The 14,559-nt window shown below is 35.8% G+C and overlaps 1 protein-coding gene across 1 annotated transcript in view; it reads left to right on the top strand.

The window, feature by feature from the left end:
• The window catches only part of SEMA3A (semaphorin 3A), a 163,370-nt gene that overhangs the window by 123,058 nt on the left and 25,753 nt on the right, over positions 1-14,559 (top strand). The window contains exons 7-11 of the mRNA XM_056481990.1: positions 2,787-2,929; positions 4,073-4,187; positions 4,284-4,353; positions 5,404-5,548; positions 10,869-11,088. Of these exons, the coding sequence (XP_056337965.1) occupies positions 2,787-2,929; positions 4,073-4,187; positions 4,284-4,353; positions 5,404-5,548; positions 10,869-11,088 (693 nt within the window). The remainder of the gene's footprint in view (positions 1-2,786; positions 2,930-4,072; positions 4,188-4,283; positions 4,354-5,403; positions 5,549-10,868; positions 11,089-14,559) is intronic.

Below are 14,559 nucleotides of genomic sequence, written 5' to 3'. Positions count from 1 at the left end.
TGGGACTCCCTGCAGTATCTTCATAGGCCAATGTAAAGTTAGATTTTTGATGCCTGATAATATAGTGATTTATTTTAGAACTTGATATCTTGTGATTTACAAAACCCATTGCGCTAGAAACAAATCATTCAACCATTTGGGAATGTGTTTAGGTTTTGGTGGAATATTATTTTTACCCTTTTTCATTAAGACCTTAAGGATATAAAAACAAGAAAAGAGGTTCTCTAGATCCAGTAGCAAAGAATGGTGTCTTCTAATGGGTATCCTCTTTCTCTAATGGATATTTCCCCAGACTCAGTGCAGAAATTTTCAAGCTGTAACCCTTGTTTCTTGAGATTCAAGTTGCATGCAAAGCCCTAGTATATAATATGAAAAATAGTTGAGATATTATTTATCTTAAGTCTCATGCCAGTGTAACTTGAAGGCTATTAAATGCATGCTAGAAAGAAAGGAAGGACATTTAATAGCTTACATTACTGGGTTTGAGGTGGAGAGCTTAAGATCTCAGATTTTTCATGTTCTCAGATATCTAAAAATGTTTATTTTAAGAGACAATAGGTGGTAGACACAGTTTCACAGAGATCTGTTGTGTAGCCTGTGTTGTTCAACACGTTCATAAATAACCTGAAAAAGAGGTTGGATGAGAGGTTAGGTTTTTTTCTTATGAACCTCAGTTATTCAGCATAATGAGACAAAGCAAGACTGTGAAAGACCACAAAAGGATCTTATGCAACTGGTTAGCTAAGCAATCAAATGACAAATTAAATTATTCTTGATGAATGATGTAGTGATAAACCATGGGGAAAATCGTGAGGAAAACATGCATATCTTCACATATAAAATAATGGGCACCACCAATGAAGAGTGAGGTTCTGGGGTTATGGCACATATTCCATGGCAATTTCAGATTACTGTTTAGGAGCTATCAAATCCATATTAACTGTTAGGAATTAATAGGAAAAACAAACAAAGAGAAAAAAAAAGCAAAAAAACAAGAGAGAAAATTGCTCCAGCCCTTGTTAAAGAGCAGAGTTCATACACATATTGATCACTAGGCAGCTTTCCAATACAGGAATTGAGAGGAACCAATTGAAGTTATTAAGATCAATGTTCAAAACACAAAATCAGAAGTAAATTTTAGATCATTACATTGTGTAAGTGAGGAATTCCAAAAGGACTTGCTGACTTCTGGAAATTTGCATGGGTTCAAGAACAAACTAGACAGATAGCTGGATAAGAAGTCTATTGAGAGTTAACTAAGGACACAAAAAACAACAAAGCTCAGGGAATCAGCTACACTGAAAACAATTGAAGGAAGGGACTTCATTCTTGCAGAGCATTATTTGCAATCACCATAGTCTTTCTTGTCTCAAATAATTATTTCTGGACAATCTTGGAGGTTGTGTATTGATCTAAGTAAACTTTGATTTAAGCCATCTTTCTGTACTTATATATACATATATATATATATACACACACGTATGCACCTACATACACAAGTACATGAGAATATATGTATGTATATAGAGTACATGGTAATGCATACAAAATTATGCTGTATATATTCATATAATAGAAATATCTAAACTTCTATGTTCTTACCTATCAAAGTATGTTGCTTAAAAACACTGCCATCCTTAATAAGGCAATGGGTTGCATAGGCCAGCTAGTGCAAACTGGCAAAACATAGCAAAGTTCATTATTTCCATGACTGTATAACAGTAAACATACACTGAAAAGATGTTAATACAGACCCTAAAATAGCTTACAATTTCACACAGGACCAGGACTCTGAGTGGTTAAATATAGTTCACAGTTAATTATCCCACCAGAATATAGAATGGTTATAAAACAGATTGGTAAATCTGTTGGATATGGCTTTTTTTTCCAAATATAGTGAAAGATACCAGCTGAAGTATCTCTGTAAAATACAGCGATGAGCCAGATGCACCACTTGTATGAATTTATTGATGTGAATTCTATAAAATTCTCTCTCCCAAAACTTCTTTACAGTACTTTTTATGTAACCCATCAGTATATCAACATTATATATATTTTCATTTGTTGATGTATCTTTTTTTACCACCAAATAAAGTTGTCACTCTAATCACTAAGACATAAAGTGTATGTATATAAAGTTTATGTATATAAAAACAAAACTTTACAAAAATGGCAAGGCAAACTATTTCAACTACTTGAGTAGAAATTCTAAAATATATTTCTCTTCTGAAAAGAAGACAAAAATTTGGGAATTTGGGGTGATGTGGAAGTTATATCAATCAAAAAATGTTTTTCAACCTAACTTTTTTTAACAGTAATGCATTAACAATTTTCTAGGCATAAAATATTTTTTTTAATTGCTAAAATGAGAACTTTATATTTGTCTCCATAATTCTTTCATTTTAATTGTGACTTATATAGAAAGATTAACCAAAGTCCAGACACCCAAAGAACAAGAAAAATGTCAGTCATAAATACATGGAATTATGAAACCATGCTTTAATGTTTTACAAACATTTATAAAGAGATTTCATAAACATTTAATTGCTCCAATAATAAAGATTTTTTCATTAAGTGCCTGTAGCAAACACCTCTTTGTATTAAAGATAAGAGGAATGTAAATACCTGTCACATATTAACAGGTGATGATGTACTGAATATAGAAATATTTGCCATGGGATGCAATGATTTGGTCTTGGGAAGAAAAATGATAGTTCATTTATGCAAGGAAGAGAAATGATCCAGTTCTTGGAATAGTAACGTGCACAGTGGCATTGTCTTCTCAGATCCCAGATTTGTCAGTGCTCACCTGATACCAGAGAGTGACAATCCAGAAGATGACAAAATCTATTTCTTCTTCCGTGAAAATGCAATTGATGGAGAGCACACTGGAAAAGCCACTCATGCCAGAATAGGGCAGATCTGCAAGGTAAGATGATGACTTCTGCTGTAATACTGATTGCACTTGCAAAGCAATTTTAGAAACTGAGTTTTTTCGCCTTTGAAATATTCAGTATTAACAGTGGCATTGTACTAAAGCAGGGATCATCCCAAGAGACAAATAGTGTGGGGATGACATACAGAAATGAATTCTATTCAATTCTTTTTTGGGGGGGAACTTCACAAACTATGATGTTTGGTTTAAAAAGCCATAGGTGTCTTCTGAGGCTTAGAAAGTGTCTGCAAAAGAAAATCTTTCACAGGAAATGCAATACTTCCAGGTAGGCCAAAAACATTTGAAGAATTTGCTTTTTAAATGTTAATAGCTTTCAGTTCCCATATTAGTGAAAAGCTTTAAAAGAGAGGCAAAGGAAGATACAGCAAAATAATTGTAAGGTTATCTGTAGAAATGGGCAGCCACTCCAAAAGCCCTTAATGACTGCAGGATGAATCATTTGTCCACACTGATAAATGTCCAGATGGTTTTCTGATAGACTTTCAAAAACATTTCTGCTAATGATATTATATTAAAAAATGTTGTAGCTTTGGCAACTGTGGTGTTTACAATAAAATTTTCTGTTAATCCATAAGCACAACTTCCATTTAACTCCTTGAATTCAGAGGTTTCTACTTTGAAACCAATTACCCCACAAGTATGAAGTCTTCAGGACCCTTTGTTCCTACAAAAGGAACTGCAGCTGTACAACTGATCCCACTGTTCTGGCATTTTTTGTCTACTTTGTTCCATTGCAAGCTTCATTTCTACTTTGTTAAGCATAATAAACACTCTCAGCTTTTCCAGGACATGGCAGACTGGGAGCTTTGGAGCAAGATATTCCACCCATTTCTTTTTTTCCAGTGTTATATATATATATAAAGATATATAAAGAGGTTTGAGGGGTTTGGTTTTTAAATTACAGACTACTATGAAATATGACATAATACAATGTAAAATAAAAATAATTTAGATTTTGTGTCTTGGCAACATAACATTGCTTTTGTATGTAGAGGGTGAATTCTTCTCTCTTATTTTCTCTAAATGTCATCTTACTTGCTGTATTTTTTCTGTACTCTGATGATACTTCAAGCAAAGACTGTTGCTAAATATTAATGCAAAATCTTTTGTTATTAGAATGACTTTGGTGGACACAGGAGCCTTGTTAACAAATGGACAACTTTCCTGAAAGCACGTCTGATTTGCTCTGTGCCAGGACCCAATGGCATTGACACACACTTTGATGAACTACGTAAGTGGCAGAAATGCCTGGAATATAGAAATGTCTCCAGGCATTATCTGTATGAATTTAACTTAACCTTTATTCCTTTTCTTGGTATTGTTACAGAGGATGTGTTCCTAATGAACTCAAAAGACCCTAAAAATCCAATAGTCTATGGAGTGTTTACAACTTCCAGGTACAGAGCATATCGTTTTACTTGCATGGAAACTTGGGTGGCTGCTTGTTTTAAAGAGGTCTCTTTGTTAAAAGTGTTTTTAAAAATTTTCTTAACCTTTGAACTGAGAAGTCAATGGCAGTAAGAAGTCATGAATTAGGTTTCTTTCTTATGAGCAATGTACATCATCACTCTGAAGCTAGCAAACACAAAGACTATCAGTTTCTCAGGCTGTTCATGCCATTGAATTGGCTTTTTATAGCAGGGATCAGCATTTGTAGCCTTTCCACACAGATTTGGAAAAAAAACAAAAGCATAAATAAACTTGTTTAGGGGCAGTGAAGAATAGGAAATCTGTGGAGTGAGAAATTGGCAAGTGAAAGAGATTGCTGAAATCTGGAAAGTCTAATGATCTTTCAAAAGTTCTGTTATTGAATCACATGTAACTGTGACTTGAATGTTTTTGTTACATTGTGCTTTCACCAAGAACAAAATATACTTGTAGCTTTGGCTTGAGGAAGGTTTGAAGTACTGGTTATATTGCCACATTTATCTGTGAAGGAAACTTGTTTTAGTTTCTAAACATAAGAAATGTTTCTAGTGATACCAGGCATAGAGGAAGGAGATTTACAAATCCTTACTGTCTTCTGTAAAAAAATGTCAGGGTAAGAGACAGCACTGAAGTTTGCACTTGTGCTCCCCAAGTGATGGAAGAGACTGCTAAAAAAAAAAATAGAAAAATATGGAGTGTAGAAAAGAATTGAATAGTTCTCTAGGGAAAGCCTTACTGAAATTTACTGAGATTTGGGCTTTGGCCTTCTGGGGACAAGATGTTTTAAATAGTGAAATAGCAGCCATCTGCTTAGGAAAATGTCTGTGAGATCGTATCAGTTTTGTTGAACTTTCACAGGAGGTGAGAGAGGATTGCTCTGAGACCTGTCAGGGGTTTGATAATCAGCACATGCAATAAATTAGAAAGCATCAAGCTGCTATTCCCATCGCTCTAGCACTTGATTAAACCGACTGATAATTTAAAGGAACTGATTTGATTTCTTCTCCCCTCATTTTCAGCAATATCTTCAAGGGATCAGCAGTGTGCATGTACAGCATGACTGATGTGAGGAGGGTGTTCCTGGGCCCCTATGCCCACAGAGATGGCCCCAACTACCAGTGGGTTCCCTACCAAGGGCGAGTGCCATATCCACGGCCAGGAACTGTAAGTACCCCAAGAAATCTGCACTGGGAAAACTCTGGGAAATATTTTCACACATTACATGGTCCTTGAGCTGAGATCCAGGAAAGAAACTGACACAGATAACAAAATGGATAGAGTGGCAGAAGGGAAAACTAACAGTTCCTCCAGGTCCAGAATGTTCTGATTTTCTTGTAACATATGAAACTGCAGTAACAACTTCTTTTGGATTTTAATTTTGGCATTCATATTAACAACTTCAAAAGAAGTTTTGGTAATGGCTGGAGAATTTTACCGAAAGTCACGTGTTTCATAAATTATATTGCATTATCCTTTCCTTGGAATTTGTTTGTTTTTTCACAAATATTGGCTGAGCCATTCTTAGTGAGAATGAATGGAAAACAGGGGATTTGCCTGACTATTAGGAACTTTCAGTCAACATTAAATTTAGGACAGCAAAACATATATTTCTGCAATAAATGATAGAATGACTACAGTGGTTTCCAGCTTCCACTGGGAATTTTTTTAAATGTCTGCTTTTACCTGTTTCTCTGATTCTAGTTTATAAATGACTAAAATATCAATCTATATAAGACAGCCATATTTTAACTGATATCATCACATTCCAGAAATATTTAATTGCCTCTGAAATTTCCAGTAGTCTAAGAAGATGGGACATTTATGAAAACAGCATTAATTGTATGCATTGGGGTCTCTCCTTAGTTTGTATAAGTCAGAGAACTGTCATTGCATAAGATTATATGTATATACACATGTATACATATAAATGTGTATGTGCAAATATATATATGCCTACATTATTTTAAAAGTCTTTTTAAATATGAGGCACAAAAGAAAGCAGAAACAGCTTTGCTTCTTTAGTTCATCATATTTTCTACTTTTCTCTGGTATGTTTGAAATTGTCCTTTCAAATCTGATCTTTCAACTGATATATATGCTCAGCTAATGAAAATTACTTCCTAAGTAAAAGAAAACAGTGGCTCCCTGACAGCCGGATTCCTCAGCACTCCTCACTCCTTCACTGTGACTAAAGGAATTTCTAATTTTTTCCAGAGTTAAAAGCTCTGCAGCATAAAGAAGGTTTCATTTCTCATCTGATGGCAAACCTTTTTTTTTTTTTTTATTATGACTATTAATTCTGTTATGTCAGGGAGTTGGGGTTTTTGTTTAAGTTTATTGTTCTAAAACGCTGTAGAAAATGTGAATGAGGAGATATTTTTGGTATTTCTTGCATAGCTGTTCTCACTTTTTCAGTTTAAAAGACTTAGTGTTCATTACTCTGTTTCTTTATATTCCTCTTTGATTCCAGTATCAATTAACCTTTCTGAACAAAATCAGGTACTAGATATTATGTTGAACTATGGACAAAGAAGAATGTCATATGTTTCTATGACAGAAATAGACTGAGATAAAGAACTGACTGCTGCACACAGGCTCTGTTGTATTCATTCCTCTGCAAAGATCAAATGCAGCTCTGTTGAGATTCTAAATGCACAACTCAAATATTTGCTCTTAAGACTGGCAGTTCTGTGTCCTGTGACACAGTTCTGGCCTCAGATCTACCTGAGGGTTACTCCAAGGTTTCTCTGAGGGTCTTGATCTGAGTCGCGCATGAGAAAATAATAACTTGATCAACTTCCTCAGAAAAAGCAGAAAAACAAGGACCAGAACCCAGCCCTTAAGTGATAAAGTGAACTAAGACACCAGAGCCTTTGTCAAAGTAAGGAAATGCAGTTAGGTTACAAATACTTTTGTTTCTGGCTATCCTATTAGAAAGGAGTTTACCTTTACAGTTTCATCATAAAATGCTTTTATGAAGATTCAGAAAATGCAAAGATGTTCAGATTCCACTGTAAGCTATTTTCTTGCCCAAAGGTAAATATGGTCCCAAATTTTAGTCTGCTTATGGATGCAGTGCAGGAGGCCATGCCACTGTAAATATTGTTAGAGTGACTGAGGCCAGCAGTTTGTTCTAGCCCAATGCCAGTGACTCTAACCCTGGGTTCTGCCACTCTGAAAAAAGAGGAGCACCCTCACAGTTGCTAAAATCACTCTGTTGTATTAATAAGATAAAACTGAATTTTAAAATTAGGTGCATTTCTGTCTGGAAAGAAGCTTTTTGTTTATTAAGTGATAAAACTGTGTGTGTTTTCAATGATTTGAAGATCTGAGAATACAGAAGAAAAACATTTTTGAAGTTCTTTAGATGTCAGACCTTTGGACTCCTTTTCCAAGAAATGCAGAAAGATAGGAGAAAAAAACCTGATCTTCTTAGAGTAATTCATTTCCAGATTGCACTGCAGTTAAACAGTGCTGAATTATCTCAGGAATTTAATAGGTGAGGTGCCAGTAAACTTTTTGAGCATCTGGTGATTTGCCCAGTATGAGTAAAAGAAAAGTAAATGTTTTTTGAAAATCAGAAAGCTTTGTAAACAATTCTACATCAGCTTCACATGTAACAAAGAAGTTGCCAGAATATTTCCTGTAAGAGCTACAGGACTTGTTTGTCTTTCTTTCTCTTTCTTTCTCTTTCTTTCTCTTTCTTTCTCTTTCTTTTTCTCTCTTTCTTTTTCTTTCTTTCTTTTTTTCTTTCTTTCTTTCTTTCTTTCTTTCTTTCTTTCTTTCTTTCTTTCTTTCTTTTTCTTTTTCTTTTTCTTTTAACCTTTTAAAAGTATCTGGGAGAGAGGGAAGGACTTCTGTTTATACCACATCTTAACTCAGGTACCTCGTCCTGAATTGCTATCTGACTTTCTGTGAACTCAGCTAGAGAGCTCAGGCTTTCTCTGCTTCATGGCACCAAGAGTTATGACCAAAGAACTTTTCTTCCTACCAAAATGTAGATATTGATTTGTGCTGTTGGATTCCTTACTAGGCCTAGTCCAGGTAATGCACCTTAAACTTCACATGAAAAGGCACAGGGTTACAGTAATTTTTTTATTCTCAGAAAAGCAGGGGATTCAAGGAGTAATAGTGGTCTCAGAATTGAGTGTCTTATTCAAACACACGGAATTATGACTCTAATTCTAGTTTTATGAATTTTCTGTGCAAAGTATATCTTGGTCCCTAGAATGATAGAATTTCCTGAGTTGGAAAGGAACCACAAGGGCCACCGAGTCCAACTCCTGGCTCTGAACAGAACAGTCCCAAGAATTGCACCCTGTGCCTGAGAACATTGTCCAAATGCTTCCTGAGCTTTGGCACTCTTGGTGCTCTGACCACTTCCCTTGGGAGCTTGTTTCATATTGCTGCAAGTAAAATCCTTTGTTAGAAAATGAGCCAGAAAGTAAATATTCAAGCAGTTGAAACACAGCTGAAATTCATTTGCTTAAAAGTGAAATGAACATTCATTTAGTATTTTTTTCAGTGTTTGCCCAGCTGCAATTAACAACACTTAGTTCTTGTGTAGTGATTTTTATGCATACTTTACAGCTATTATCTAATTAATTGTTATCTAATTAATCCAAGTAATTAGTATTGAATCGTAGTTAGAATATTAATTGCTTAATTAATTTAGCAAACTTAAAATGTAAGTGTAGCATTTGAAACATTATCTTTGAGACAGACAATAGTTTGACCAATAATTATGAAAAGTCCATCTGATTTTCTTTTTGTAATATTTTTGTACAAAAGAGCAAGAACATACAATAAGAAGAAAAAGGTTAAAAACTCTTGAAAAATAAAATAGATAGCTAATTTGCTTTCTGCTTTGTATGCTCCACATGCCTTAATCAAATATTCTTCTCTCCATTCTTCCCCTCCATACAAAGAGAGTGCAGGAATTTGCTTACTAACAAATAAGCCAGCAAGGAACAATTTACTCTTTATATGTCCATGCTGGAAGTGTCCCTTTGTTGAGTATAGCAACTACTCTTTTTGACAACATTGATTTTTAAATTTCATTTCTGTTGAATTATTAATAATTTGGATCAAGGTGATAGCAAAGACAATTGATTTCTTCTGTTGAGCATCCTGCAAGGTCTGGATTCTTGCTTAATAAGATCTTGTCCACTAGGTTTTTAATTTAATTGGAAGGTATTTTATGCTTGGATATAAAGGGCAAATTATCTCGGGCATTTTAACACCAGTTGTTTATATTTGAAGTTCAAATACTGCAAAATAATTATTTTCAGCTGGGATTCAGTGTTTTATATGTCTTCAAGAGTTACCTGAACAGATCAGCAGTTTGGGTCACCAAGATCTTTGACAAGTATCTTTGGTCTGGAGTCATTGTGGCTCAATTTCTTCACCCATTCAACAGTACTAATACACTACTAATGGTTATGTTAATCTTACAGCTAACTGTTCACAAAATACTTACCAATTCTACAGAAGAGCTGAGGAGAAATGGTGGTGATCAGCCACAGTTCTTGAGTCTCCTGATGGGGATATGTGATAGCTGAAAGTCTGGAAATACTTTTGTGGCTACCAACACCATAGTCTTACCTCTCCTTTCCTTCCCAGCCTCTGGTTTCTGCTTACAGTGGGAGAACATAAGATAAATGTGAAAAGTAGAACCCTGTGGTTCTCACAAATGAGAGGCAAAACTGTCTAGCCCACCCCTGGGTATATACAGGGGAAAAGTGAATTTTTTGTCTTACATCATGGGCCAGATTCATCCCAATGGGATGCCAGCTGTTCTGTCACTGTGCAGGACAGAGAGGGGTTACTGCAGATCCTTAACGAAACTCATCTCACCTAAGAGTTCATGTGGATGGTATGAGTAACACACTCACAGAATGCTTTCTTTATAATCCAAGGGGAGAAAAAAATATACATTTAAGACATGACTCACTAGATTTGATTTAGTGTAACAGGATCCACATAATCAGGACTACATGGAGGACAGAGTTGTTGAGACAAGCAGGGGTTTGAAAAGTCAGTAGAACAGGGCATTGTCCCAGGATTTAAGGATTTGGTTCCTCACGTAGTGATTTGGACTTCCAGTCAAATCACTGAAGACAATATTTTGAAACAAAGATGATGGCATAATTAATTAATTCTGTGTTGTATACATAACCAAGCACTGAGTTGCTTGCCTTGTATTGAATGATTTAGATATTTCGGTATTTCTGCCTTCTTACAATTAAAGACTAATACTAATCAGAAATGGACTTGAAAGCCTTTTGCACTGAAAAGGAATAAGAAAAGTGATGTATGAGGGTCATTTGCATTCTGTTAACCAAATTGGGTTATATCCAGAATAGACTATGAGTGACAGAATTAACTTTCACTGTCTGTCACAAAACACTTATTTAATTATAGACTTCCATAGATGGGATGATAAATAATAAAATGTAAAACACTTCCTTTTTTTAATTTCTAGTGTCCCAGTAAAACATTTGGAGGTTTTGATTCCACCAAGGACCTTCCTGATGAAGTTATCACATTTGCCAGAAGTCATCCTGCCATGTACAACCCAGTATTCCCCATCAACAACCGTCCCATCATGATTAAAACAGACGTGGATTACCAGTTCACACAGATCGTGGTGGATCGAGTCGATGCAGAAGATGGCCAGTATGATGTGATGTTCATTGGCACAGGTACCCTGTATGCTCCTCCAGGATTGATGGAAACCTAGAGCAGGAAAAAATTCATTCCCTGAAAGAACACTGACTGAAGAGCAGTGCAAACCTGTGAAAATCAGGGGTGGGACCCAACACTGTGAATGTGGGGAGGTCTTTGTTGCAAACATTCACTCTTACAGGTTCAGGCCATAGCCTGCACCACTTAATTCTTTAGGAGCTTTGCCAACTGGATTAAGATCAAACCACCCTCTTTCCAACTACTGCTATTAGGGATTTTTATTAGAAATGTCTTGCCTTATTAATTATAATTTAATATTAAAATGAGGGGTTTGAGGTACTCATTTTGACGTGCAGCATAAAAAGTATTAATGTGAATGGGGCAAGTATCCAGGTATGGTAAAAGTCTTTTGTGCCTTTCAAGTATTTCAAGTATTGTCTTAAGATGCTTGGGTCTTCAGCCAAGGGAGTGCATCATTTTACTTAAGATGAAGATATCTGGCACAAAATGAGTGTTTTCAGAAGTGCTGGTGTTCAGATAGAAAGATGATATCCTTTCCAAAGCATTTGCAAAGTCACAGCTTGGTCATCTTAGAGAATTATAAATATGCACTCGGAAAAGCCACTCTTTCCAGAAAGGTAATAATGAGAAAGAGTATCCAAAAATTAGCTGATATGCATTTTCCTAAATTTAGTGGTTTCAAAACTGTGCTGAGTAGCAATTGTTGAATCTATTTCTTCATCTCTGTAAGTTTTACATTAGTTGGCTGATGTTTCAGCTACGTTGAATAAATGTATTTTAAACTTTTACTGAACATAATTACTAGTAATTAGACATTGGCATCAGAAGCCAAACCAAATCAAACCAAAATCCTTCTGCTTCTTTTCAGTGTTGGACCAAAAAATACCTCTGTGTCTGTCTTAAAGCAGTCCAACTTTTTACATGCTTTAAATACAGTTCTGGTACTCTAGACCTGGGGTCAGATTTCCAAAGCAGATCCTTTCATGTTGATGCCTGAAATGTATTATGAGTAAACTGAGAGCTGATGAAGCTTTGTGTACCAAACACAGTGCAAGCATAACAATTCAGAACATTTACTGCAGAAAACACAGCTCTGCAGGAAGGGTTAAAGCACTTCAAAGCTGTAAACTGAGTTATTAGATACCAGTGCTACAGTATGTTCTTGCATAAAACACTGAAAAGTATTTTCATATGATTTTACACAGCATATATATTTTCCATCACACATTAGAGACTTCAATGTCATCCACAATTCACAATGTTTGGTGCCTTTCAACAAGTCCTCTATGACCTGATTTGGCCTACAAAAAACAAATTAGTGGCATACACGGTATGATGCTGAACAAACATAAGGAACTTATTTAAGTATATTTCTTGAGCAAAAGAGGTGGCATTTAACTCTCCAAAGCTTGGCCTTTGGGCTAAGAAAGATGCATTGGCTTCTGCAAGGGAAAACAAAAAATTCTTCCAGACACTCAATGTACTTTCTTCAAGACTTCTGTTAGAGTAAGATGAGAAGACAAAAATTCTTGTCTTTTTCAGACAGTGCAGGAGGATTTGCTTAAAACTGAGCTACAGCTTCTAGATAGTTACCATTGCATACATTGGTTATTTTGTTATTATTATGTCTAGCAGTTCTTACATAAACCAGTCAGGCAAGATCTCCCTCTAAAAGAACCTAAATGATAATTTTGACTTCTGAGTTGGGAGTTTAGGGTTTTCCTAAACCACTAATATGTAGGTGTGTGGTAAATGCTTAGGATACCATCCAATACTGGTGATAGCCCTGCCCACAAACTATAAGAAAAGTGTCAAAACATTAATATTTGCAATTGGCAAAAGATATTTCAGCATAAAAATCACATCTTTCTAAGTGCAGAGTGTTTTTATTTTTAAAATACTACTTTTGTCCATAGAAACCATTCTTTTTCCAGCAGAAGGTTATCCCTCATGGGACAAGAATGGGCATTACAACACCCACACATGGAGCTGGAGCACAAAAGATGCTTCATGCTCCTCTGAGCTCACTGTCCTTATTGTGGTTTTCAGAATCAGGAAAAGTGTCTTCCACGTGGGGGGAAAGGTAAAGAGGCAGTACCAAGGCTCTGCCAGGGAGCTGCACTGAGCCAGCTGCTCAGAGTCAGAGGAATCAGAAACAGATACACAATCAACATGCATTACTTCTTCCCAGGCAAAGAACTAACTGGGAAGCAGATTAGGGACCGTAGTCACAGTCCATTTTCCCACTTGGTGATCTGAACCTATGACAAAGCCAGAATTATGCTCCCTGAGGTATGACTGGGTTTTTCTGTGCAGGTCTGTCCCATCAGATTAGATAATATTTCTCTGTATTTTCCCATTGCTGTTTGAGCAATCTACATTATTCCCATGTGCTGCTGAACTGCAGTATGTTGAAGAAATACTTTTTTTTCCCTTTTCATTGAATAACTGATGATAATTGAACAGAACATAATTAATAGCCATCCAGTGTGGTCACATTTTCCTTTCCTGTGGGGGAAATCTTGAGCTGAGCAGTTTCTTTCCCACTGTGATTGTACCAGTGTGTTTCACAATGAAAATAAAATCCTATCGGCGTGCCTGAAAGTAATCAAAAGAAACAGGATTTCATGCATCTCCTGATTGTCTGATGTTTGGCATCCTTTGGCACAGTTAAAGTACCTCTGTCAGTAAAGCAAATTAATAACAGTAATCTTATCTTACTAAGCAGAGCCTATTGATCCTAAAGGAGACGCCTGAATCCGTTTGTGTGAAATTGTTCGAAATATTACTCTGGAAAACTCGATGTGGAGCTCAGATAAAGCCCATTTTGGTACCTGTGGCCTGACCAGAGTCTCCACAGTGATTAACTCAGTGTACCTTTGACCTCAGAGGATTTCTTGAGATCAGGCAGCTGTAATTGTTGCAGGAGCCACTTAAAAGTCTGACCTTTTGTTGAAACAACATTATGGGAAACTTGTGTCTGCTCAGTGCCCACTCAGTCTGTTTTATGAAAAATCTCCCTTTATTTCTAGGATATGGCATTTAATGGATTGTGACTAAGGACAGTCCTAGTCCAACACAGAATAGAGTTGTGACACTTGGCAGTATTTATTAGGTCAGAGTTCCCTCGTTTTCACCCATAAAATGTGTTTTCCTCAAAACCACAGTCATCATGTTATCAGGACAATTAAGGAAATTACCTCATCAATTAAATTACAAATATAAATACTGTTAGATTATCTCATATTCTGAATTACTCTGTTGTAGAAATGTGGAATTTTTTCTTACTATTTTAAAGTTTATATTGCATTTGTTCTGTACCATTCTTAATATTTCTTGTTTTAAATATAGTCAGTTAGTAGCAGTGACCATAAGGAAAAACACTCCAAAACCACTTATCTAGTATATTTTACTAGCTTAATTTGTATATGTAGATGCCTAAATAAAAAGAAATAGGCACTTTGCTT

Source organism: Oenanthe melanoleuca, chromosome 1A, assembly GCF_029582105.1.
Source record: "Oenanthe melanoleuca isolate GR-GAL-2019-014 chromosome 1A, OMel1.0, whole genome shotgun sequence".
Taxonomy (NCBI): domain Eukaryota; kingdom Metazoa; phylum Chordata; class Aves; order Passeriformes; family Muscicapidae; genus Oenanthe; species Oenanthe melanoleuca.
Note: the sequence above shows the minus strand (reverse complement) of the source record. Positions and strands in the feature narration are given on the sequence as shown.